The following is a 24068-nucleotide window of genomic DNA, read 5'->3' as shown; positions in this document are numbered from 1 at the left end:
ATACTGTGAGAGATTTTAATAGGCCTGTAGTTGAGCGAATGATTATCCTCTTGGAATCAAATCAAATTTTGCGCTTTTTTGCACTTAATAATTTGTGCAGTTTTCATCTGTGTTTCATCTGTGTTTCACTGTACATAGAAAAAATGTTACTGAAGTATAGTTTCTCATTTGCCTTTAATCATCCATTACATTACTTGAGTAATGAAGTTGGCCATTCCCTTCACTGTTTCAGTAAGTTGGTGATTTTATCCAGTGTTAACATGTTACAAGGATATAAATATCAAGTCACATAGGAGTAGTTTTTTCACATCTAATTAGCCGTGCTCAATATGAGGTGACCAAGTGAAATAATGGTGTTGTTTTAGAAGTACTCCTAATGCTGGATCGTCTTTATATGTCTCAAGATATTTCACACTATAATTTCTCTTCTAAATTAATATGCTTTCTATAGAAGTCTGTTTTTATTAAGTGTATGGCTTGTACAGTCTTCTTTCAAGTGGAAAGTATGCAATTTGTAGAGTAGTCTCACGGTGTCGCTATGTACCAGCTGTAGTTTGTGTGTTGATAATCGACCCACTGTTGTCGACGCAAGACGTGAGTTACGGTTTTGCAGATGATCATCGAGAGGCAGACACTTGGTTTTGGATTGTGATGGTTTAGGTTTAAATTCTTCTTTTCCTGTTCACCGACAAGGACACGTTTGCTGTATCAGGTCGGCGTCACGATGGCTGTTACGGGATTGATATCACAAAGCTATACCGTTGCTTTACTGCTCCTTTCTTTGCATTTTGCCAGTGGAGATGTAAGCTATTCTTTTCCTGAGGAGATGAGACGTGGATCCGTGATTGGAAATATCGCCAAAGACTTGGGTCTTGATGCAAGTACGCTGTCCGCTCGAAAGGTCCGCATTGATACCGATGGGAGCGACAAACATTATTGTGACATAAACCTCCGTAACGGGGATCTGACTGTTGCAGAGAGGATCGACAGAGAGGGCCTATGTGGAGACAAAGCATCTTGCGCTTTAAAACAGGAGCTCATGTTAGAAAATCCATTAGAATTGCACCGCATTAGTCTACATGTCCAGGATATAAATGATAACTCTCCTCAATTTAATAAAGAATTGATCCATATAGACATAAGTGAATCCGCCGCAAAGGGTGCTCGTTTTCCTATAGAGGAAGCACATGATATGGATATCGGCAAGTATTCAGTTCAGACGTACAACCTGCAACAGAATGATAATTTTATCCTGGGCGTTGGGACTAATTCCGTGGAACTTGTGCTAAACAAAGAGCTTGACCGTGAAAACTTAAAGGAAATAAATCTACTTCTTACAGCTCTGGATGGTGGTTCTCCTCAAAGGTCAGGTACTGTGGTTATTCACATCACTGTGCTGGACGCTAATGATAACGTCCCAGTGTTCGGCCAGGCCGTTTATAAAGCCAGTTTACCCGAAAACTCTCCACTAGGAACTGTCGTGCTGACAGTGAGTGCTACTGATGCAGACGAGGGACTAAATGGAGACGTTACATATGATTTTGGACACATTTCAGAAGTCGTGAAGTCAGTGTTTACTATTGATCATAAGACAGGTGATATAAAATTGTGCACCGCGGTCGATTTTGAAATAGCATCATCATTTGAACTGCGTGTCACAGCAAAGGATGGTTTGGGATTAACCTCTTACGCCAAAGTCATCATAGATGTTACTGATGTGAATGACAATGCCCCGATTATATATATAAAAACACTGTCTAACCCCATACCTGAGAACGTGTCACCTGGTACAGAGGTGGGCATCATTAACGTGCAGGACAGAGACTCAGAGAATAACGGACAGGTCCGCTGCTCCATTCAGCAGAATGTCCCTTTTAAGTTGGTTCCTTCTATTAAAAACTATTATTCTCTAGTGACCACAGGACAACTGGACCGTGAACTAGTGTCTGATTACAACATTACAATCACTTCCACTGACGAGGGCTCTCCACCTCTGTCCTCCTCTAAAACTGTTGAGTTATCTGTAGCTGACATCAACGACAACCCACCTGTGTTTGAGGAACAGTCGTACAGCGCATATGTGACTGAAAATAACAAACCTGGCTCCACTTTATGTTCCGTTACTGCTCGAGACCCCGACTGGAGACAAAACGGTACAGTGATTTATTCTCTGTTAGCTGGTGAGGTGAACGGTGCCCCGGTGTCCTCCTATCTGTCTGTTAACGGAGACACGGGGGTGATCCACGCTGTGAGGTCGTTTGATTATGAACAGTTCAGGAGCTTTAAAGTCCACGTGATGGCCAGAGACAACGGTTCTCCTCCGCTCAGCAGCAACGTGACCGTGAGTGTCTTCATATCAGATGTGAACGACAACTCTCCTCAGATACTGTACCCCGCCCCGGAGGGCAACTCCTTCATGACCGAGCTGGTCCCCAAAGCTGCACACGGAGGCTCTCTGGTGTCCAAAGTGATAGCGGTGGACGCGGACTCCGGACAGAACGCCTGGTTGTCCTATCATATAGTGAAATCCACTGATCCGGGACTTTTCACTATTGGTCTCCACAGCGGAGAGATCAGGACACAGCGGGACATTTCTGAATCTGACAGCATGAAACAGAACCTTATTGTGGCAGTGAAAGATAACGGACAGCCCTCTCTCTCTGCCACCTGTTCCATGTATTTACTTATTTCTGATAACTTGGCTGAGGTGCCAGAACTGAAGGATATTTCTTACGATGAAAAAAATTCCAAACTGACTTCTTACCTGATCATCGCTCTGGTGTCTGTGTCCACCTTTTTTCTGACTTTCATCATCATCATCCTGGGTGTGAGGTTTTGTCGCAGGAGAAAGCCCAGACTGTTGTTTGACGGAGCAGTCGCCATCCCCAGCGCTTATCTGCCTCCTAATTACGCAGATGTTGACGGCACAGGAACTTTACGCAGCACTTACAATTATGACGCCTACCTGACAACAGGTTCTAGAACCAGTGACTTTAAATTCGTGACTTCATACAATGACAACACACTTCCTGCTGACCAGACTCTGAAGAAAAGTCCATCAGACTTTGCTGAAGTGTTTGGAGATAGTGATGCTTCTCCTGAGGTAGGAAAAGCTGTTTTACTTTTATTAGTTTAGGTTTGGTGATATTTTCAAGAGCTCAGAGGAGTTCTCCCACAGTCGTATGTATTTATTAGAAATTGTATGGTCTCATATTCATATATCATCGATTTGAAAATTGTATAATTTTCCTTTACACATCATCGTTGTGTCTGCTCGTGTGTGAGCGTGTTCTTCACGTCTCTGTCCTTGGTGCTGAAATTTGCGGTTACTCTTTCCTCTCTTTGTCACCTCTCAAACGTTTTAGATTACACTTTATCTTATGTTTTCTTGATACATTTGTTTGACTTTTATCCAGGATATTTATTATCCCCTTTTGTTCTCAATCTCATAGTACAGGTGAATTCAATAACACATCTTACTGAACCTGTGCAACATGAAATGCATGCTGTAATTTTTCTGAGTCTGTGTTGTTTATGCGTAACACGTATCCTTATTGAGAGTCTGTTATGTCATTTAGGAGGTGTTTGGGTCAACCTGAGTCAGTGTTTGGAATATTCCACGAAATAAAAATATTGTAATCTCTTTTAGTTAGAGAGAGAGAGAAAGGGAGAGATCAGCTTCTTTACGCGATCTTGATACATCTATCTATCAAGGCATGATCTGTGATAACACAGTGCTTAATATTTGGGGAACGTTGTTTTACTGGTAACATTATGAAATTCTTTTGGTGGTTTTCTTCAGGAGACACACTCTTGTTTAGAGTTCCTAATAGAACAGAGGTCAAACTTCCCATTTTATTCAAACTACCTTATTAAAATAAGCTTTTATACCAACATTGAGGCCAAATGATCTGATAATGTGTTTTAAACATTGGCATCACTTATGGAAAACTGCTATAATACATTTATACTCACGGTGTCAGTATAGACCAGCTATGGAGTCGCATGTTCAGTCTGCTTTGCAAACCACCCACAATTGGGATTGACCAGCCCTGTCTTCCTACAGCCTTCAACAAAGACGACAAATGCACTGAAGGCACCTATACTGACCGAATAACCTATTTTTACTGCTTGAAACTACCCTGTTTTAATTTGTGTAGCGCTGTTGTAGGATGATGGCTAGACAGCGGATTCTTCAAAGCTGTGGCTTTGTCTTTTTCTTTGTTGTGGTACACTACGCTCATGGAGACCTGAGCTATTCTGTACAGGAGGAACTGAAGCGCGGATCTGTTATTGGAAATATCGCCAAGGATCTGGGACTGGAGGTGGGAAGACTGTCTGCTCGTAAAGCTCGCGTTGACATAGAGGGAAGCGAAAGACAGTATTGCGGGATGAACCTGCTTAACGGGGATTTATTGGTTGCTGACAGAATAGACAGAGAGGAGCATTGTGGAGAAAAGCCTTCGTGTGTTCTCAAATTCGACTTGCTATTAGAGAATCCCTTGGAGTTACACCGGTTGTCCCTGCAGGTGCAGGACGTGAACGACAATGCACCAATTTTCCCGAAGGATATTATCAAGTTTGAAATCACAGAGTCAGCTGACAAAGGAGCTAGGTATCGCATTAATGCAGCCCACGATGCCGACATAGGCAAGAACTCAGTCGAAAGCTACATTTTGCAACAAAACCCTCACTTTGTGTTTAGTATACAGACGACAAGTGCTGGCAGTAAATATGGTGAGTTGGTTTTAGACAAAGAGTTAGACCGAGAGGAGCAGCAGGAAATGAAATTATTGCTCACGGCTGTGGATGGTGGTTCTCCTCAGAGATCCGGGACTGTAGTCATACACGTCATTGTTCTTGACGCTAATGATAACGCCCCAGTATTTACCGAGGCCGTATATACAGCTGCATTACCGGAAAACTCACCCTTGAAAACCAAAGTTATCATTGTAAGTGCTACAGATGCAGACGAGGGAGTCAATGGAGAAGTTACCTATGAATTTAGCAGACTCTCTGATAAATCACGAAAGCTTTTTTCACTGGATGAGAAAACAGGAGAAATCAGTGTGACAGGTGACATAGATTATGAAGAGGGATCCAAATACGAAGTGTTTGTTGAGGCCAAAGATGGCTATGGGCTCTCTTCAGAAGCAAAAGTGATAATTGACGTCACGGATGTGAATGACAATGCTCCGGCTATATATTTAAAATCACTGTCTAACCCCATACCTGAGAACGTGTCACCTGGTACAGAGGTGGGCATCATTAACGTGCAGGACAGAGACTCTGAGAATAACAGACAGGTCCGCTGCTCCATTCAGCAGAATGTCCCTTTTAAGTTGGTTCCTTCTATTAAAAACTATTATTCTCTGGTGACCACAGGACAACTGGACCGTGAACTAGTGTCTGATTACAACATTACAATCACTGCCACTGACGAGGGCTCTCCACCTCTGTCCTCCTCTAAAACTGTTGAGTTATCTGTAGCTGACATCAACGACAACCCACCTGTGTTTGAGGAACAGTCGTACAGCGCATATGTGACTGAAAATAACAAACCTGGCTCCACTTTATGTTCCGTTACTGCTCGAGACCCCGACTGGAGACAAAACGGTACAGTGATTTATTCTCTGTTAGCTGGTGAGGTGAACGGTGCCCCGGTGTCCTCCTATCTGTCTGTTAACGGAGACACGGGGGTAATCCACGCTGTGAGGTCGTTTGATTATGAACAGTTCAGGAGCTTTAAAGTCCACGTGATGGCCAGAGACAACGGTTCTCCTCCGCTCAGCAGCAACGTGACCGTGAGTGTCTTCATATCAGATGTGAACGACAACTCTCCTCAGATACTGTACCCCGCCCCGGAGGGCAACTCCTTCATGACCGAGCTGGTCCCCAAAGCTGCACACGGAGGCTCTCTGGTGTCCAAAGTGATAGCGGTGGACGCGGACTCCGGACAGAACGCCTGGCTGTCCTATCATATAGTGAAATCCACTGATCCGGGACTTTTCACTATTGGTCTCCACAGCGGAGAGATCAGGACACAGCGGGACATTTCTGAATCTGACAGCATGAAACAGAACCTTATTGTGGCAGTGAAAGATAACGGACAGCCCTCTCTCTCTGCCACCTGTTCCATGTATTTACTTATTTCTGATAACTTGGCTGAGGTGCCAGAACTGAAGGATATTTCTTATGATGAGAAGAATTCCAAACTAACCTCTTACCTGATCATCGCTCTGGTGTCTGTGTCCACCTTTTTTCTGACTTTCATCATCATCATTTTGGGTGTGAGGTTTTGTCGCAGGAGAAAGCCCAGACTGTTGTTTGACGGAGCAGTCGCCATCCCCAGCGCTTATCTGCCTCCTAATTACGCAGATGTTGACGGCACAGGAACTTTACGCAGCACTTACAATTATGACGCGTACCTGACAACAGGTTCTAGAACCAGTGACTTTAAGTTTGTGACCTCTTACAATGACAACACGCTTCCTGCTGACCTGACTCTGAAGAAAAGTCCATCAGACTTTGCTGAAGCGTTTGGAGGTTGTGATGCTTCTCTTGAGGTAGGGACACCTGTCAGTTGTTTGACATATTTCTTTTAGCACTTTTAAAGCCTCCTTCAATAACATGAGAGATGTGTCTATTTGTTTTTCGTGTCCCCTTTTCTTTAGAAAACATCAATTTGAACAATGTAACACACGCCTGCCTTGTAGTTACTTTCTATAGATGCACGTCACATTAAAAGGTAACTACAATCTTCATGTCAAAGCCACTATCGTAACTTTTTCCGAAATGCATACAGTGAACATGATAATGAATCACGGAGCATGATAAATAGTAATGTTGTAGTTTTCTTTTGAGTTAACTTTTGGGGGTATTTTTCATTGTATTATGCAGATATTTAAATATTTGTGATTAGTTGAGACACAGTTGCTCTTGTCCGCGTATACTTTTCATAAAACCGTATCATTTGTTCGCACGCCTTCCGTATGTCTTTCTGAGTCTTCGAGCAGAGCTGCAGCTATATCATTGTGTCTCTGTCCTTGGTGCTGAACTTAGCGGCTATACTTTTGATGTTTTTTCTGGAGTAATTCACATGTCATGTCTTCTATTTTTACCTGTCAAACTTTTTAGATCATGGTTTAGTTTACCAGTGTGTTTTCTTGACAAAACCAAGTACCATTTACTATTAAAGTTTGTACTGTCTATTACAGTCATACTTTTTGACGTAAAACAAGGAGATTTGTATTGAAGTGGGTGTAAATTGTTTGTAGTCAGCGAGTAGCTTTCCTTGGTTGTAAGTGCATGTTATCAACGATTTACTTCCATTTACTGTTATTGACGTTTACCTTCATGCAGGAAGTTTATCATCATCTCCCCTTATGTCTCCATTGTCAAAGTACAGACGAATTAAAAATGAGATTTTTCTGAAGTGGTGCAACCTGAAATTAATGCTGTCATTCCAGTCTATTTGTGGTGTTTTTATGCAATATGCATCTTTAGTTAAAGTGTGTGTTTTTTTTTAATTCAGGTGGCATTTATGTTAAGCTCGCGGCAGACTTCTGAATGTTTCACTTCAAAAAATATTGCAACTTTTTTTACGCTGAGAGTGAGAGATATGAACCTCAAAGCGGTTTTGAAACATTTAGCTTGCAACGCTAAATGACGTGATCTGTGGTAAAACATTGCTTAACATTTTGGGAATGTAGTTTTACTGGTATCTTTATGAAAAACTTTAGGTGGATTTTTTTTTTTCGTGGAGACACTCTTGTTTGTAGTTCCTAATAACAGTGAGATCAAACATCTCACTAATCTTTAACCAAGACAGAATAACCTTAATGTGCCTCAATGCAGTTTACAATATCTCGTTAAAATAAGCTTTTATCCGAATATTTTGGTCAAACGATCTGAAAAGTTTTGCATGATTTATGGAAAACTGCTATAATACAGTTATACTCACGGTGTCAGTATAGACCAGCTATGGAGTCGAATGTTCAGCCTGCTTTGCACACCACCCACAATTGGGATCGACCAGCCCTGTCTTCCTACAGCCTTCAACAAAGACGACAAATGCACTGAAGGCAAACACATTGACCAAATAACCTATTTTCACTGCTTGTAACTACCCTGTTTTAATTTGTGTAGCGCTGTTGTAGGATGATGGCTAGAAAGCGGGTTCGTCAAAGCTGTGGCTTTGTCTTTTTCTTTGTTGTGGTACATTACGCCCACGGAGACCTGAGCTATTCTGTAGAGGAGGAGCTGAAACGCGGATCTGTTATTGGAAATATCGCCAAGGATCTGGGACTGGAGGTGGGAAGACTGTCTGCTCGCAAAGCTCGCGTTGAGATGGAGGGAAGCGACAGACAGTATTGCGGAATTAACCTGCGAAACGGGGATTTATTGGTTGCTGACAGAATAGACAGAGAGGAGCATTGTGGAGAAAAGCCTTCGTGTGTTCTCAAATTCGACTTGCTATTAGAGAATCCCTTGGAGTTACACCGGTTGTCCCTGCAGGTGCAGGACGTGAACGACAATGCACCAGTTTTTCCGAAAGACATTATAAAGCTGGAAATTAGAGAGTCAGCTGTCAAAGGAGCTAGGTATCGCATTAATGCAGCACAAGATGCAGACATAGGCAAGAACTCAGTCGAAAGCTACATTTTGCAACAAAACCCTCACTTTGTGTTTAGTATACAGACGACAAGTGCTGGCAGTAAATATGGTGAGTTGGTTTTAGACAAGGAGTTAGACCGAGAGGAGCAGCAGGAAATGAAATTATTGCTCACGGCTGTAGATGGTGGTTCTCCTCAGAGATCCGGGACTGTAGTCATACACGTCATTGTTCTTGATGCTAATGATAACGCACCAGTATTTACCGAGGCCGTATATACAGCTGCATTACCGGAAAACTCACCCTTGAAAACCAAAGTTATCATTGTAAGTGCTACAGATGCAGACGAAGGAGTCAATGGAGAAGTTACCTATGAATTTAGCAGACTCTCTGATAAATCACAAAAGCTTTTTTCACTGGATGAGAAAACAGGAGAAATCAGTGTGACAGGTGACATAGATTATGAAGAGGGATCCAAATACGAAGTGTTTGTTGAGGCCAAAGATGGCTATGGGCTCTCTTCAGAAGCAAAAGTGATAATTGACGTCACGGATGTGAATGACAATGCCCCGGCTATATATTTAAAATCTCTTAATAACCCCATACCTGAGGACGTGTCACCTGGTACAGAGGTGGGCATCATTAACGTGCAGGACAGAGACTCTGAGAATAACAGACAGGTCCGCTGCTCCATTCAGCAGAATGTCCCTTTTAAGTTGGTTCCTTCTATTAAAAACTATTATTCTCTAGTGACCACAGGACAACTGGACCGTGAACTAGTGTCTGATTACAACATTACAATCACTGCCACTGACGAGGGCTCTCCACCTCTGTCCTCCTCTAAAACTGTTGAGTTATCTGTAGCTGACATCAACGACAACCCACCTGTGTTTGAGGAACAGTCGTACAGCGCATATGTGACTGAAAATAACAAACCTGGCTCCACTTTATGTTCCGTTACTGCTCGAGACCCCGACTGGAGACAAAACGGTACAGTGATTTATTCTCTGTTAGCTGGTGAGGTGAACGGTGCCCCGGTGTCCTCCTATCTTTCTGTTAACGGAGACACGGGGGTGATCCACGCTGTGAGGTCGTTTGATTATGAACAGTTCAGGAGCTTTAAAGTCCACGTGATGGCCAGAGACAACGGTTCTCCTCCGCTCAGCAGCAACGTGACCGTCAGTGTCTTCATATCAGATGTGAACGACAACTCTCCTCAGATACTGTACCCCGCCCCGGAGGGCAACTCCTTCATGACCGAGCTGGTCCCCAAAGCTGCACACGGAGGCTCTCTGGTGTCCAAAGTAATAGCGGTGGACGCGGACTCCGGACAGAACGCCTGGCTGTCCTATCATATAGTGAAATCCACTGATCCGGGACTTTTCACTATTGGTCTCCACAGCGGAGAGATCAGGACACAGCGGGACATTTCTGAATCTGACAGCATGAAACAGAACCTTATTGTGGCAGTGAAAGATAACGGACAGCCCTCTCTCTCTGCCACCTGTTCCATGTATTTACTTATTTCTGATAACTTGGCTGAGGTGCCAGAACTGAAGGATATTTCTTATGATGAGAAGAATTCCAAACTGACCTCTTACCTGATCATCGCTCTGGTGTCTGTGTCCACCTTTTTTCTGACTTTCATCATCATCATTCTGGGTGTGAGGTTTTGTCGCAGGAGAAAGCCCAGACTGTTGTTTGACGGAGCAGTCGCCATCCCCAGCGCTTATCTGCCTCCTAATTACGCAGATGTTGACGGCACAGGAACTTTACGCAGTACTTACAATTATGACGCGTACCTGACAACAGGTTCTAGAACCAGTGACTTTAAGTTTGTGACATCTTACAATGACAACACGCTTCCTGCTGACCAGACTCTGAAGAAAAGTCCATCAGACTTTGCTGATGCGTTTAGTCACTCAGAGGAGTCCCTTGAGGTAGGCAGCCATATATTATATTTTTGTGATAGGTGTTTCACCACTACTCGCCTTTTTACTGTTTTGCTTCCATTTTACAGTGGATATTAATTTGCTCATATTGTGTCCCTGTTCATAGTTTTGCACAGTTATATCAATTCAAGTCTATTGATAAGAATATCAGCAGTCTTCATCCTGAACAGCTTGCCAACTGTTGCATTTTTGAATAACAGGATATTTAATTTCAAAATTAAGTTAAGAACTGGAGTTATATTTGCCTAATCTGCATCATCAAGGTCTTAGTACTGATAAAATTTCTTATTTCCTTTGTCACCTTTCAAAATATGTATTTCAAGGCATTGTAGACTGCAGATGGGGGCAGTATACTCTCAGTATACACTCACTCATTATACACACTGGGAAAGCTTGCACTCATGGCTAGTTTAATTCTGTTTTTTTAGTTTCAGCCTTTTACATGTATATTTTGAGATGAAATAAATAACCAACCTTTGAGTTATAGCTTTGTGACAGCAGTTGCATAAAAGTTCAGATGCTTGAGTGAGTGATGACTGAAATGGTGGCTGCAGACCTTCTGTTAAGTCTTGGCAAATTATTTTTTGACCTGATGGAGTAACTTAAGAATAACAAAAGCCACTTTTTGATGGCAAATGATTTTCCAGTAAAACTACATTGAGCAAATGCCGTTTTTCGTATATCAGCTATAAAATTATTTTGACACTTTCTTGTGTTGTATTAAAGTGATGTATGTGTTTCTGTCCATGCTGGCTGAGCAGGAATGTTAAAAACACCATAACTGTATGGAATAGTAGGTTTCCTGTTGAACATGCACTGGTTCAGTTATGTTCTCCGATGATTCCAGAACTTTATTGATACAACATATTGCTACAGACCTAGTTAGCTGGAGTAGATTGTATTTGGAGTGTCACTGTATTCGTTTGTCTGTCATGCTTTCATGCTACAAATAAGTAGAATGAGGAAGACCTAATTTTGATTCTGCAATGTTCTTATTCCTGTACATTTTGCACAAAGATGTGGCAGAAGAACACAGGAAACAAATTGAAAGCAATACATATCACTTCAAATGTGCGATTTCAACTTTAAAGTTCACTTTTTATCTGGTGATTGGGTAAACTTTAAGATACTGCACACTGCTGCTGAAAAGATAAACTTATCAAAATTTGATGGATAACACAATTTAGAGGAACTTATGGCAAAATTGTGCATTAATACTGTTACAACAGTATGTCATTAAGAAGATTTTAAACAATTTACACAGCGACATTGTACATTACTTTAAATTTTCATAGGGTAAAATTTAGGTTAATACAGAAAAAGAAGGGCTACCTATTTAAACAGGGTGAGAAATAGTAAAGTCTGAGGAAATCAATTTGAGTGAAATTTATTATCAACGAGGTATGGCATTTTCAGCTGTATCTAAACACAGATGTATTCATTTTAAAAAAACTGTGTTTATTTGTTTAGTGTTTTGGGGGTTGGGGGTTTCCATCATAGACATTTTTTCTTATCTCTCATATCTGACGCTTCAACATACTTTTGTTGTTTTGAGGTTTGTGCTTTTGCATTAGAATTTTATTGTCAAGCATTAAGTGCGAGGGTGTTTGTCTTTGCTTAGGAAAATAGGCTATGTTAATTTTTTCAATGGGACTGAACCTAAGCTCTCTTGGTATGTCATGCATGTTCTTACATGATGCAATAATGCATTTTATTTACCTGGAAGTTGTTGTCTTTGAAAATACACGTATATGGTGTCAGTTGGCCTATACATCCTCTCCTTTCAGAATGTCACCAAATAGCTTGACCATCTAAATAGATGTAAGGGTTGTCCTCTTATAAAGGAATATTCCAATTTGGTGTTTTTTTTTTTTTTTTGATTTAGGTGCATATTGAGTGTGATAATGGATCATTACATTTGATGTGTTTTGGTTTGTTAATGTGGTCTATTTAACAAGTCCAAATAAATCATTTATGTTTCTTTACCAAGTAAAATTTTAACACAGTACATACACAAGGGATTTGTGTACAATGGCCTATTTGATTTTGGTATTTTGGATGTGCTTTACAATTACATGTCTAACCAAACATCTTATTTTGCTACACACATGGCAAATTCCAGCACATTTTGAACATAACAACACTTTTAAAAAATATTTCCACTGGATGTTTCCCTTTTTATTTGCTGTTTTGTCACTTCTTTGTCCCTGTCTGTAATACAGAGAGGAGTCATGCTGGTCTCCATGAAACTATGTTTAACATATGGTCGACACTGAATGATGTGCATTGCGTGTCTTTGTTATTTAACCTCGATTTTTTTAGTTTTAGTTAATAGCACAATTTTACATTGCATTTTTATACAGTCAGTCTTTGTGCTCATTATCTTTAAATTGAATTGAGATGGATGTTTCACTTTTTCAGTAAATACTCAAGAACAGCATTGAGTATATTTTGCAGTATTATGTTGTATATATAGGAGTATTTGTTTCACAGACAGCTTATGAAAAGCAAGGTGCAGAAAATATTCAATGCTCAAACAACAGTGAAGCCTCTTCAGAGAAGGAGATCATATCGACAAGGGATGAGGCAATCACAGCAGTTGCTTGGTCATCTATAATTGTAAATATAACTAGAACAAAATCTTCATAACAGTGTCCTTATGAAAATTGCATAATGACCAAAGAACAGAAACTTATGCCTTGATATAGGCAGCGAAATTTGCCATTTGTTTTGGATTGAAGTGCTATAATTGATTGAAACTCTTGGTGTCACTGTGCACCAACAAAGGCAGAAAGTGTCCGTTGATTCATCCATTCTTTTCCACCATATCAAAGCGTCCTTGTGGTGCGGTGTGTATGTCGGTGAAGGATACAAAGGGCCTACTTTGTGTTGATATTCGGATCATTAATTACGAGGAATACATTAGTCTTTGATCACGTTGACAGAGTTTGCCAGAGAGGGATGAAGGCCTGGTCGATCATGGAGAAAACAGTGTACAGAGGATTTTCTATGAATCGCTATTGTGTTGTTTTCCTTTTCATCAGCCTGCATTCCGCGAATGGAGACGTGAGCTACTCTGTTGCAGAGGAGATGAAACGTGGGTCTGTGATTGGAAATATAGCAAAAGATCTCGGCCTCGGGACTGCTACGCTTTCCTCGCGTAAGGCTCGCATTGACACGGACCAGAATGACAAGCGGTATTGTGATATTAATCTGAGCACCGGAGATTTGATTGTTAATGACAGGATCGATAGAGAAGGTCTTTGTGGTAAGAAGGCCACTTGCGTTTTAAAAGAGGAGCTTGTTTTGGAAAACCCCTTAGAGCTTCATCGTGTCAGCATTCGCGTGCAAGATACAAACGACAACGCCCCGCAGTTTAGTGAGGACTTGATTTCCTTTGAAATAACCGAATCAGCAGACAAAGGAGCTAGATTCTTACTAACTGAAGCCCGTGATGCAGATATCGGTACTAATGCGGTACAGCGCTACAATTTACAAAAGAATGAGCATTTTACTATTAATGTAGATACCGATGGTGGTGGACGGAAACACTCTGAATTGGTTTTGGTGAAAGAATTAGACCGGGAACAGGAGCAAGAACTAAAATTAGTGCTAACAGCTCTAGATGGTGGTTCTCCTCAGAGATCAGGTACTGCCATCATTCACGTCACTGTGCTGGATGCTAATGATAACGCCCCATTGTTTAGCCAGACTGTTTATAAAGCCACTCTGCCTGAAAACACACCTTTAGATACAATAGTTATTGCAGTGAGCGCTACCGATGCTGACGCAGGGCCCAATGGTGATATCACGTACAATTTTGATCATGTATCTGATGATCATGTCTCATTGTTTTCACTTGATCACAAGACAGGAGAGATAAAAGTCATTGGGTCTGTCGATTATGAGACTGAGACCAGCATTGAACTGCGAATAAGAGCAAAAGATGGACCAGGTCTTACTTCATATTGTACAGTAATTATAGATATAACAGATGTCAATGACAACCCACCTGCTATCAGTTTAAAATCACTGTCCAACCCCATACCTGAGAACGTGTCACCTGGTACAGAGGTGGGCATCATTAACGTGCAGGACAGAGACTCTGAGAATAACAGACAGGTCCGCTGCTCCATTCAGCAGAATGTCCCTTTTAAATTGGTTCCTTCTATTAAAAACTATTATTCTCTGGTGACCACAGGACAACTGGACCGTGAACTAGTGTCTGATTACAACATTACAATCACTGCCACTGACGAGGGCTCTCCACCTCTGTCCTCCTCTAAAACTGTTGAGTTATCTGTAGCTGACATCAACGACAACCCACCTGTGTTCGAGGAACAGTCGTACAGCGCATATGTGACTGAAAATAACGAACCTGGCTCCACTTTATGTTCCGTTACTGCTCGAGACCCCGACTGGAGACAAAACGGTACCGTGATTTATTCTCTGTTAGCTGGTGAGGTGAACGGTTCCCCGGTGTCCTCCTGTCTGTCTGTTAACGGAGACACGGGGGTGATCCACGCTGTGAGGTCGTTTGATTATGAACAGTTCAGGAGCTTTAAAGTCCACGTGATGGCCAGAGACAACGGTTCTCCTCCGCTCAGCAGCAACGTGACCGTCAGTGTCTTCATATCAGATGTGAACGACAACTCTCCTCAGATACTGTACCCCGCCCCGGAGGGCAACTCCTTCATGACCGAGCTGGTCCCCAAAGCTGCACACGGAGGCTCTCTGGTGTCCAAAGTGATAGCGGTGGACGCAGACTCCGGACAGAACGCCTGGCTGTCCTATCATATAGTGAAATCCACTGATCCGGGACTTTTCATTATTGGTCTCCACAGCGGAGAGATCAGGACACAGCGGGACATTTCTGAATCCGACAGCATGAAACAGAACCTTATTGTGGCAGTGGAAGATAACGGACAGCCATCTCTCTCTGCCACCTGTTCCATGTATTTACTTATTTCTGATAACTTGGCTGAGGTGCCGGAACTGAAGGATATTTCTTATGATGAGAAGAACTCCAAACTGACATCTTACCTGATTATCGCTCTTGTGTCTGTGTCCACCTTTTTTCTGACTTTCATCATCGTCATTTTGGGTGTGAGGTTTTGTCGCAGGAGAAAGCCCAGACTGTTGTTTGACGGAGCAGTCGCCATCCCCAGCGCTTATCTGCCTCCTAATTACGCAGATGTTGACGGCACAGGAACTTTACGCAGCACTTACAACTATGACGCGTACCTGACAACAGGTTCTAGAACCAGTGACTTTAAGTTTGTGACATCTTACAATGACAACACACTTCCTGCTGACCAGACTCTGAAGAAAAGTCCTTCAGACTTTGCTGAAGCGTTTGGAGATTGTGATACTTCTCCTGAGGTAGGGTCAGTGGTCACTATTTTGACATATTTCTATTCGCACTTTTAATGACTCCTTCAATAACATGCGTTTTTTCTATTTGCTTTTCGTGTCTCCTTTTCTTCAGAAACATCCATTTTAACAATGTAACACACGTTTGCCTTGTAGTTACTTTCTATAAATACACGTCACATTAAAAATGGTAACTAGAACCTTCTAGATGAAGTCATTATTTTAATTTTTATCCTAAATGCATACAGTGATCTTGATAATGTATCATGGAGCATGACAAATATTAATGTTGTAGTTGTCTTTTTAGTTCACTTTTGGGGGTATTTTTTGATTGTATTATGTAGATATTTCAATATTTGTCATCAATCGAGTGACAGTTGATCTAGACTTCGTATACTTTTCGTTAAAACGGTATCACACGCCATCCGTTCGTTCACACGCCATCCGTTCGTTTGTATGTCTTTCTGAGTCTAAGAGCAGAGTTGCAGCTTTAGCTCTGTGCCTCTGTCCTTGGTGCTGAACTTAGCGCTACTTGTGATGTATTTTCTGGAGTAATTCACATGTCATGTCTTCTATTTTTACATGTCAAACTTTTTAGATCATGCTTTAGTTCACCAGTGTGTTTTCTTGACACACCTAAGTGCCATTTACGCTTAAAGTTTATGCTGTATATTACGGCAGTACTTTTCTTTGACGGAAAACAAAGACATTTGTACTGACATGGATGAAAATTGTTTGTAGTCAGCGAGTAGTATTCCTTGTTTGTAACTGCATGTTACCAACGATTTACTTTTATTTACTGCTATTGACGTATACCTTCATGCAGGGAGTTTATTAACACCCTTTTGTCCGCAATGTCACACCACAGGCGAATTAAAAATCTGATTTTCCTGAAGCAGTGCAAAATGAAATGAATGCTGTCATTCCAGTCTATTTGTGATGTTTGTATGCAATATGCATCTTTAGTTAAAGTGTGTTATTTAATTCAGGTGGTATCTGTGTTAAGCTGTTGGCAGACATTTGAATGTTACACGAAAAACATATTGTAGCTTTCTATTACTTTGAGAGTGCAAGAGATTTAGTTCTAAGCGATTTTGAAACATTTAGCATGTAACGCGAAACGACGTGATCTGTGGTCAAACATTGCTTAACAATTGGGAAATGTTGTTTTACCGGTACCATTGTCAAAAGCTTTAGGTGCATTTCTTATTTTGGAGGCACTCTTGTTTGTAGTTCCTAATAACGGTGAGATCAACCATCCCACAAGCCGAATTAATGATATGGTGCCTCTTTGCACTTTACAGTATCTCATTACAATAAGTTTATTTTCAAATATTGTGGCCAAATTATCTCGAAATGTGTTGACAATATTTGCATGACTTATAGAAAACTGCTATAATACAGTTATACTCACGGTGTCAGTATAGACCAGCTATGAAGTCGAATGTTCAGCCTGCTTTGCACACCACCCACAATTGGGATCGACCAGCCCTGTCTTCCTACAGCCTTCAACAAAGACGAAAAATGCACTGAAGGCAAACACACTGACCGAATAACCTTTTTTTAATGCTTGAAACTACCCTGTTTTAATTTGTGTAGAGCTGTTGTAGGATGATGGCTAGACAGCGGATTCTTCAAAGCTGTGGCTTTGTCTTTTTCTTTGTTGTGGTACACTACGCTCACGGAGACCTGAGCTATTCTGTAGAGGAGGAACTGAAGCGCGGATCTGTTATAGGAAATATCGCCAAGGATCTGGGACTGGAGGCGGGAAGACTGTCTGCTCGCAAAGCTCGTGTTGACATGGAGGGAAGCGACAGCCAGTATTGCGGGATTAACCTACGAAACGGGGATTTATTGGTTGCGGACAGAATAGACAGAGAGGAGCATTGTGGAGAAAAGCCTTCGTGTGTTCTCAAATTCGACTTGCTATTAGAGAATCCCTTGGAGTTACACCGGCTGTCCCTGCAGGTGCAGGACGTGAACGACAATGCACCAATTTTCCCGAAGGATATTATAAAGCTGGAAATTAGAGAGTCAGCTATCAAAGGAGCTAGGTATCGCATTAATGCAGCCCACGATGCAGACATAGGCAAGAACTCAGTCGAAAGCTACATTTTGCAACAAAACCCTCACTTTGTATTTAGTATTCAGACGACAAGTGCTGGCAGTAAATATGGTGAGTTGGTTTTAGACAAGGAGTTAGACCGAGAGGAGCAGCAGGAAATGAAATTATTGCTCACGGCTGTAGATGGTGGTTCTCCTCAGAGATCCGGGACTGTAGTCATACACGTCATTGTTCTTGATGCTAATGATAACGCCCCAGTATTTACCGAGGCCGTATATACAGCTGCATTACAGGAAAACTCACCCTCTAAAACCAAAGTTATCATTGTAAGTGCTACAGATGCAGACGAAGGAGTCAATGGAGAAGTTACCTATGAATTTAGCAGACTCTCTGATAAATCACGAAAGCTTTTTTCACTGGATGAGAAAACAGGAGAAATCAGTGTGACAGGTGACATAGACTATGAAGAGGGATCCAAATATGAAGTGTTTGTTGAGGCCAAAGATGGCTATGGGCTCTCTTCAGAAGCAAAAGTGATAATTGACGTCACTGATGTGAATGACAATGCCCCTGTTATATATTTAAAATCATTGTCTAACCCCATACCCGAGAACGTGTCACCTGGTACAGAGGTGGGCATCATTAACGTGCAGGACAGAGACTCTGAGAATAACAGACAGGTCCGCTGCTCCATTCAGCAGAATGTCCCTTTTAAGTTGGTTCCTTCTATTAAAAATTATTTTTCTCTGGTGACCACAGGACAACTGGACCGTGAACTAGTGTCTGATTACAACATTACAATCACTGCCACTGACGAGGGCTCTCCACCTCTGTCATCCTCTAAAACTGTTGAGTTATCTGTATCTGACATCAACGACAACCCACCTGTGTTTGAGGAACAGTCGTACAGCGCATATGTGACTGAAAATAACAAACCTGGCTCCACTTTATGTTCCGTTACTGCTCGAGACCCCGACTGGAGACAAAACGGTACAGTGATTTATTCTCTGTTAGCTGGTGAGGTGAACGGTGCCCCGGTGTCCTCCTATCTGTCTGTTAACGGAGACACGGGGGTGATCCACGCTGTGAGGTCGTTTGATTATGAACAGTTCAGGAGCTTTAAAGTCCACGTGATGGCCAGAGACAACGGTTCTCCTCCGCTCAGCAGCAACGTGACCGTCAGTGTCTTCATATCAGATGTGAACGACAACTCTCCTCAGATACTGTACCCCGCCCCGGAGGGCAACTCCTTCATGACCGAGCTGGTCCCCAAAGCTGCACACGGAGGCTCTCTGGTGTCCAAAGTGATAGCGGTGGACGCGGACTCCGGACAGAACGCCTGGCTGTCCTATCATATAGTGAAATCCACTGATCCGGGACTTTTCACTATTGGTCTCCACAGCGGAGAGATCAGGACACAGCGGGACATTTCTGAATCTGACAGCATGAAACAGAACCTTATTGTGGCAGTGAAAGATAACGGACAGCCCTCTCTCTCTGCCACCTGTTCCATGTATTTACTTATTTCTGATAACTTGGCTGAGGTGCCAGAACTGAAGGATATTTCTTATGATGAGAAGAACTCCAAACTGACATCTTACCTGATTATCGCTCTGGTGTCTGTGTCCACCTTTTTTCTGACTTTCATCATCGTCATTTTGGGTGTGCGGTTTTGTCGCAGGAGAAAGCCCAGACTGTTGTTTGACGGAGCAGTCGCCATCCCCAGCGCTTATCTCCCTCCTAATTACGCAGATGTTGACGGCACAGGAACTTTACGCAGCACTTACAACTATGACGCGTACCTGACAACAGGTTCTAGAACCAGTGACTTTAAGTTTGTGACTTCATACAATGACAACACACTTCCTGCTGACCAGACTCTGAAGAAAAGTCCATCAGACTTTGCTGAAGCGTTTGGCGATTGTGATGCTTCTCCTGAGGTAGGGAAACTTTATATATCAGTAAACTCAATTTCACTCGTTCTGAAAAAGATATAATCAGTTATCCAGTTTTTCTGAAAAATATATTTTGGTATTTTGCTTTCCCTTGTTGAGGTGTTGCTGTTCTTTTATGTGGTGATGATTTCAGACACTTTTAAAGGTTCTTAAGGTCGTTTTGAGTTCATGATTTTCCTAAAGATTTCAGACTTCTTATTTGTGCTAAACTCACGTAAAAAATAAAAAGGCATGAAACGTAAAAAAAATTCACATTTGTTTTTTCTAATGAAGCCTCAAGTATTTAAGTTTTTTCAATGAGGTCTTCATTAAGTCCATCTGTTTTTCTTCAGTGACATGGATGCTTTGTTGTTGCACTAGTGAGGAAAACTTTTCAAACTATGCTTCATGTCTCTGTCCTTGGTGCTGAATTGCTTATCATGGTCTTACACAGTTTTTGAGATAAGTTGCCCTTGTGTTTCGATCTGTGTTCGCTTATCTGCTCTGCTGATTTAAAAAATTGTTATCTATTATACTTTTTGAAAAATTTTCAATTATACTGCTTTTTCCACAATATGATTTTTTGGCTGTGAGGTTTTCATATGAATATGTTCTCTATCTAAGCTGGTGTCATTGTAAAATTCCCTTCTGGATCCATTTTCATCAGAATTTTGGTAGACCCAGTATTAGAGCAGCATGAAGAAAGTGAAAATGAAGCCTGTGTGTTTTTCCTGTTTTGTTTGTGGGGCCTCCTTTTCCTAAGCTGGCATCTATCTGTAAACGTAATGACATGCTTTCATGAAAAATGTGTCCTCCCTTAAATTTATTTCCCCTGCTGTAGTGTTTTTCAATTAATATTAATTTTTACTTTTATAAACAGTTTGCATTACAGAGTAATGATCAATAAAAGCAATACATGAGTCAAATCATGACACAGCAGCTTTCTAAAATATCTATGTATTTTTTCCTGGGCGTTTGGTAGCTTTGTTCTATCTGATATATATCCACTGTTATAACTTAACAAAATAAATTTCACCTCTGCACTCCTGATATTTGCAATAACTGATTATATCTATCAGCTTTTTTTTTAACATTTGCTGAACTCCAGAGTAAAATAAAGTGTTGTAGAGCAACAGCTTTCACCATGTTTTTAAAAAATTGAGTCTTACATTACTTATATTTCAGTGTTTGATAATGTTTTTGTTACTCATCACAAGAGATTCAAGCATACATAGAGATATATATCTGATCCCTCTTGCAACTTTTCATGAGCTTTGCAGGAATATTGTTCTGTGTTATATGCATTTACTTTACGTTTTAAACAGTTTATGGTATGTTTTACAGCACACGATTTCAGTTCATAATCTACTATTGTCATTAGATGGTCGTGCAGGTTGAGCCTCACAGTTTGAAATACAGTAATATATTTCCACATGCGCAACAACTGCACAACTACCAAGTGTAAAGTGTTTTCTCAGAGGATATGGGCAAACAAATGTAAATCTGCAGACAATTGAAATCTTCCTCTGTTGTACTTAATCCCATATTACACCAGTATAATGGGAATTAGAAGAAAGTGCACAAAGAGGAAAAATATATGACCAACCTGTCATCAAGGAAGGATAATTGACTTTTGAATATTAGTTCTCATTGAGTTTTAAGATATAATGGAAGACTAACTTCAAAGACAAAGATATCTGAAAGGACAATGGTCCTGGCTTTGTCTTCAGGCATATTATACTGTCTGTGCCTTTTTCAAATTGTTTTTTGGAAGTACAGGCTCTTCCCGATGCACAGTCACAGCAATTTCATGATTGTTTTGCTTTTTTCCATNTACAAAAGTCAACGTTGAGCAATGCAGGGGAGAGGAGAACAGAAGAGGTACTCCCCCTCTTCTGGCCCCTGGCCTTCACTCCTGTAGTATCCTTCATAGCTTTTCCATCCTGTACTCATCTCTCAGTTAAGATACCACAGTCTTCAGGCATATTATAGTGTCTGTGCCTTTTTCAAATTGTTGTCTGGAAGTACAGGCTCTTCCTGATGCACAGTCACAGCAATTTCATGATTGTTTTGCTTTTTTTCCATTTAAAATGGGCCTTTTAGCAAAGCAATGTTGTTTATGTTGTTCTTGTTGTTTTGGCAAATAACTGTCACTGAAGAGGTCCATATTGTAAATATGCACATGGAAAAATATACGTACATCACCCTGTTATACCTCAGAAATACTCATGGTGTCAGTGTGTACTAGTGAACAAGAAGTCACGGCCATTCTCCACCCTTCAGTGGTCAACGGAATTAAAACGCTGATTCTCTGCTATTGTGGCCGCAGTTCACATAACACGCTCGTGGTAGTGACTGTCATTGTGACGTTTTGTGTTATTGGAAGAATTCACAGGATGCATCGTGCACATATTTGTGACTCTGTTTGTTGAGTCAATTTGATATATAAGTGTGTTCTGGGATAACAATGGAATACAGCAGATTTGAGAATTTCCACTACGGCCGTTGGCTTGTTACATTGTTTTCCTGTGCCTACCTTGCCCCGGTCTATGGAGACGTGAGCTTACTCTGTTCACGGAAGAAAGTTAACCGTGGATCTGTAAATCGGAAATGTTTGCAAAAGGATCACTGGGACTTATTTGGTCAGACCTGTCCGCTCGGCACGAGCCCGAATTGATACATAGGACAAACAGTGTTAATGTACTGCGGTGTAAATCTGAATACTTGGGGACTTGCTGTTCAAGAAAGGATTGATAGAGAAGGGCTTTGTGGCAAAAGGCATCGGTGTTTCTAAAACAGGAACTGGTTCTGGAAACCATTGAACTGCACGCGTATAGTATCCGTGTTCAGGATATCATGTAATTCACCACAGTTTAAGGAGGATGCACTTAAGATTGAAATTCCAAGAATCGCAGCAAGGGCTTCGCGTTGCTGCTAGATGAAGCACACGATGGAGATATCGAGAAAGATGGCTGTTCAGGGGCTAACGTCCTTCAAGAGAACGAACATTTCAAACTGAAACCGTTAAGTCAAAAGGCAGTGGAAGAAAAATATGGGAACTTAGTCTTAGACAAAGAATTAGACAGAGAGGTCAAAACGAGATTTATGCTGTTGCTTTAGGCGCATTGATGGTGGCTTCATACTCAGAGATGAGGCCGACTGTGGTCATCACACGTCTACTTGTCCTGTGATGCTAATGGATAATGTACCAGTGTTTAAGCCCAAACCGTCTATAAGCCAGTCTGCTGAAAACTCGCTCTAGATACATGGTGGATCACAGTTGAAGTGCAACTGATCAGACGAAGGGAGTGACGGTGAAGTTAACTTACGATTTGATTCATGTTTCAGATGGAACCATGTTTTCTCTTTAAGACTCTAAAACCGGAGACGTTCGAGTGGCTGGAGCCATTGAATTAATGAAAAAAATGGTCTTATGTAAATGCAGATCAGCGCCAACAGATGGTCTGGGATCGGCGTCATATGCAACTCTAATAATGAAGTTACTGATATGAATGATATGTCCCAGTTATATATTGAAAATCACTTGTCCAACCCATACCGAGAACGTGTCACCTGGTACAGAGGTGGGCATCATTAACGTGCAGGACGAGACTCTGAGAATAACAGACAGGTCCGCTGCTCCATTCAGCAGAATGTCCTTTTAAGTTGGTTCCTTCTATTAAAACTATTATTCTCTGGTGACCACAGGACACTGGACCGTGAACTAGTGTCTGATTACAACATTACACATCACTGGCCACTGACGAGGGCTCTCCCCTCTGTCCTCCTCTAAAACTGTTTGAGTTATCTGTAGCTGACATCAACGACAACCCACTGTGTTTGAGGAACAGTCGTACAGGCATAATGTGACTGAAAATAACAAACCTGGCTCCACTTTATGTTCCGTTACTGCTCGAGACCCGACTGGAACAAAACGGTACCGTGATTTATTCTCTGTTAGCTGGTGAGGTGAAAACGGGTGCCCCGGTGTCCTCTTATCTGTTCTGTTAACGGAGACACGGGGTGATCCACGCTGTGAGGGATCGTTTGATTATGAACAGTTCAGGAGCTTTTAAGTCCACGGTGATGGCCAGAGACAACGGTTCTCCTCCGCTCAGCAGCAACGTGAA

The 24068-nt window shown here is 41.5% G+C and overlaps 5 protein-coding genes across 5 annotated transcripts; all 5 read left to right on the top strand.

Annotated features, from left to right (window-relative positions):
• The first annotated feature begins 724 nt into the window (after positions 1-724).
• Positions 725-3599, top strand: LOC111239266 (protocadherin gamma-A12-like). The gene is made up of 2 exons (XM_022769104.1): positions 725-3103; positions 3579-3599. The coding sequence occupies exons 1-2, from the start codon at positions 725-727 to the stop codon at positions 3597-3599; spliced, it is 2400 nt and encodes a 799-aa protein (XP_022624825.1).
• Positions 3600-4096: 497 nt separating this feature from the next.
• Positions 4097-6689, top strand: LOC111239265 (protocadherin gamma-A12-like). The gene is made up of 2 exons (XM_022769103.1): positions 4097-6566; positions 6675-6689. Exons 1-2 carry the CDS (start codon positions 4173-4175, stop codon positions 6687-6689), a joined length of 2409 nt encoding a protein of 802 aa, XP_022624824.1. The 5' UTR covers positions 4097-4172.
• Positions 6690-8105: 1416 nt separating this feature from the next.
• LOC111239264 (protocadherin gamma-A12-like) lies at positions 8106-12368 on the top strand. The gene is made up of 2 exons (XM_022769102.1): positions 8106-10554; positions 12354-12368. Exons 1-2 carry the CDS (start codon positions 8161-8163, stop codon positions 12366-12368), a joined length of 2409 nt encoding a protein of 802 aa, XP_022624823.1. The 5' UTR covers positions 8106-8160.
• Positions 12369-13545: 1177 nt separating this feature from the next.
• LOC111239263 (protocadherin beta-16-like) lies at positions 13546-16069 on the top strand. The gene is made up of 2 exons (XM_022769101.1): positions 13546-15948; positions 16055-16069. Exons 1-2 carry the CDS (start codon positions 13546-13548, stop codon positions 16067-16069), a joined length of 2418 nt encoding a protein of 805 aa, XP_022624822.1.
• A 1481-nt stretch (positions 16070-17550) lies between these two features.
• On the top strand, positions 17551-22276 carry LOC111239262 (protocadherin gamma-A12-like). Its single transcript, XM_022769100.1, has 2 exons — positions 17551-19944; positions 22268-22276. The coding sequence occupies exons 1-2, from the start codon at positions 17551-17553 to the stop codon at positions 22274-22276; spliced, it is 2403 nt and encodes an 800-aa protein (XP_022624821.1).
• Positions 22277-24068: the final 1792 nt, after the last annotated feature.

The sequence above is a fragment of the Seriola dumerili genome, unplaced genomic scaffold (genome assembly GCF_002260705.1).
Source record: "Seriola dumerili isolate Sdu_G_001 unplaced genomic scaffold, Sdu_1.0 BDQW01002192.1, whole genome shotgun sequence".
Taxonomy (NCBI): domain Eukaryota; kingdom Metazoa; phylum Chordata; class Actinopteri; order Carangiformes; family Carangidae; genus Seriola; species Seriola dumerili.
The sequence above is the reverse complement of the archived record's forward strand: the minus strand, read 5'-3'. Positions and strand labels throughout refer to the sequence as shown.

Excerpts from the sequence above, each read along its gene's own strand:
- LOC111239266 (XM_022769104.1), top strand. The coding sequence starts at position 725 with ATGGCTGTTACGGGATTGATATCACAAAGCTATACCGTTGCTTTACTG. Across the intron at positions 3,104-3,578 it reads ATAGTGATGCTTCTCCTGAG|GAGGTGTTTGGGTCAACCTG; the intron begins GTAGGAAAAGCT and ends TATGTCATTTAG.
- LOC111239265 (XM_022769103.1), top strand. The coding sequence starts at position 4,173 with ATGATGGCTAGACAGCGGATTCTTCAAAGCTGTGGCTTTGTCTTTTTC.
- LOC111239264 (XM_022769102.1), top strand. The coding sequence starts at position 8,161 with ATGATGGCTAGAAAGCGGGTTCGTCAAAGCTGTGGCTTTGTCTTTTTC.
- LOC111239263 (XM_022769101.1), top strand. The coding sequence starts at position 13,546 with ATGGAGAAAACAGTGTACAGAGGATTTTCTATGAATCGCTATTGTGTT.
- LOC111239262 (XM_022769100.1), top strand. The coding sequence starts at position 17,551 with ATGATGGCTAGACAGCGGATTCTTCAAAGCTGTGGCTTTGTCTTTTTC.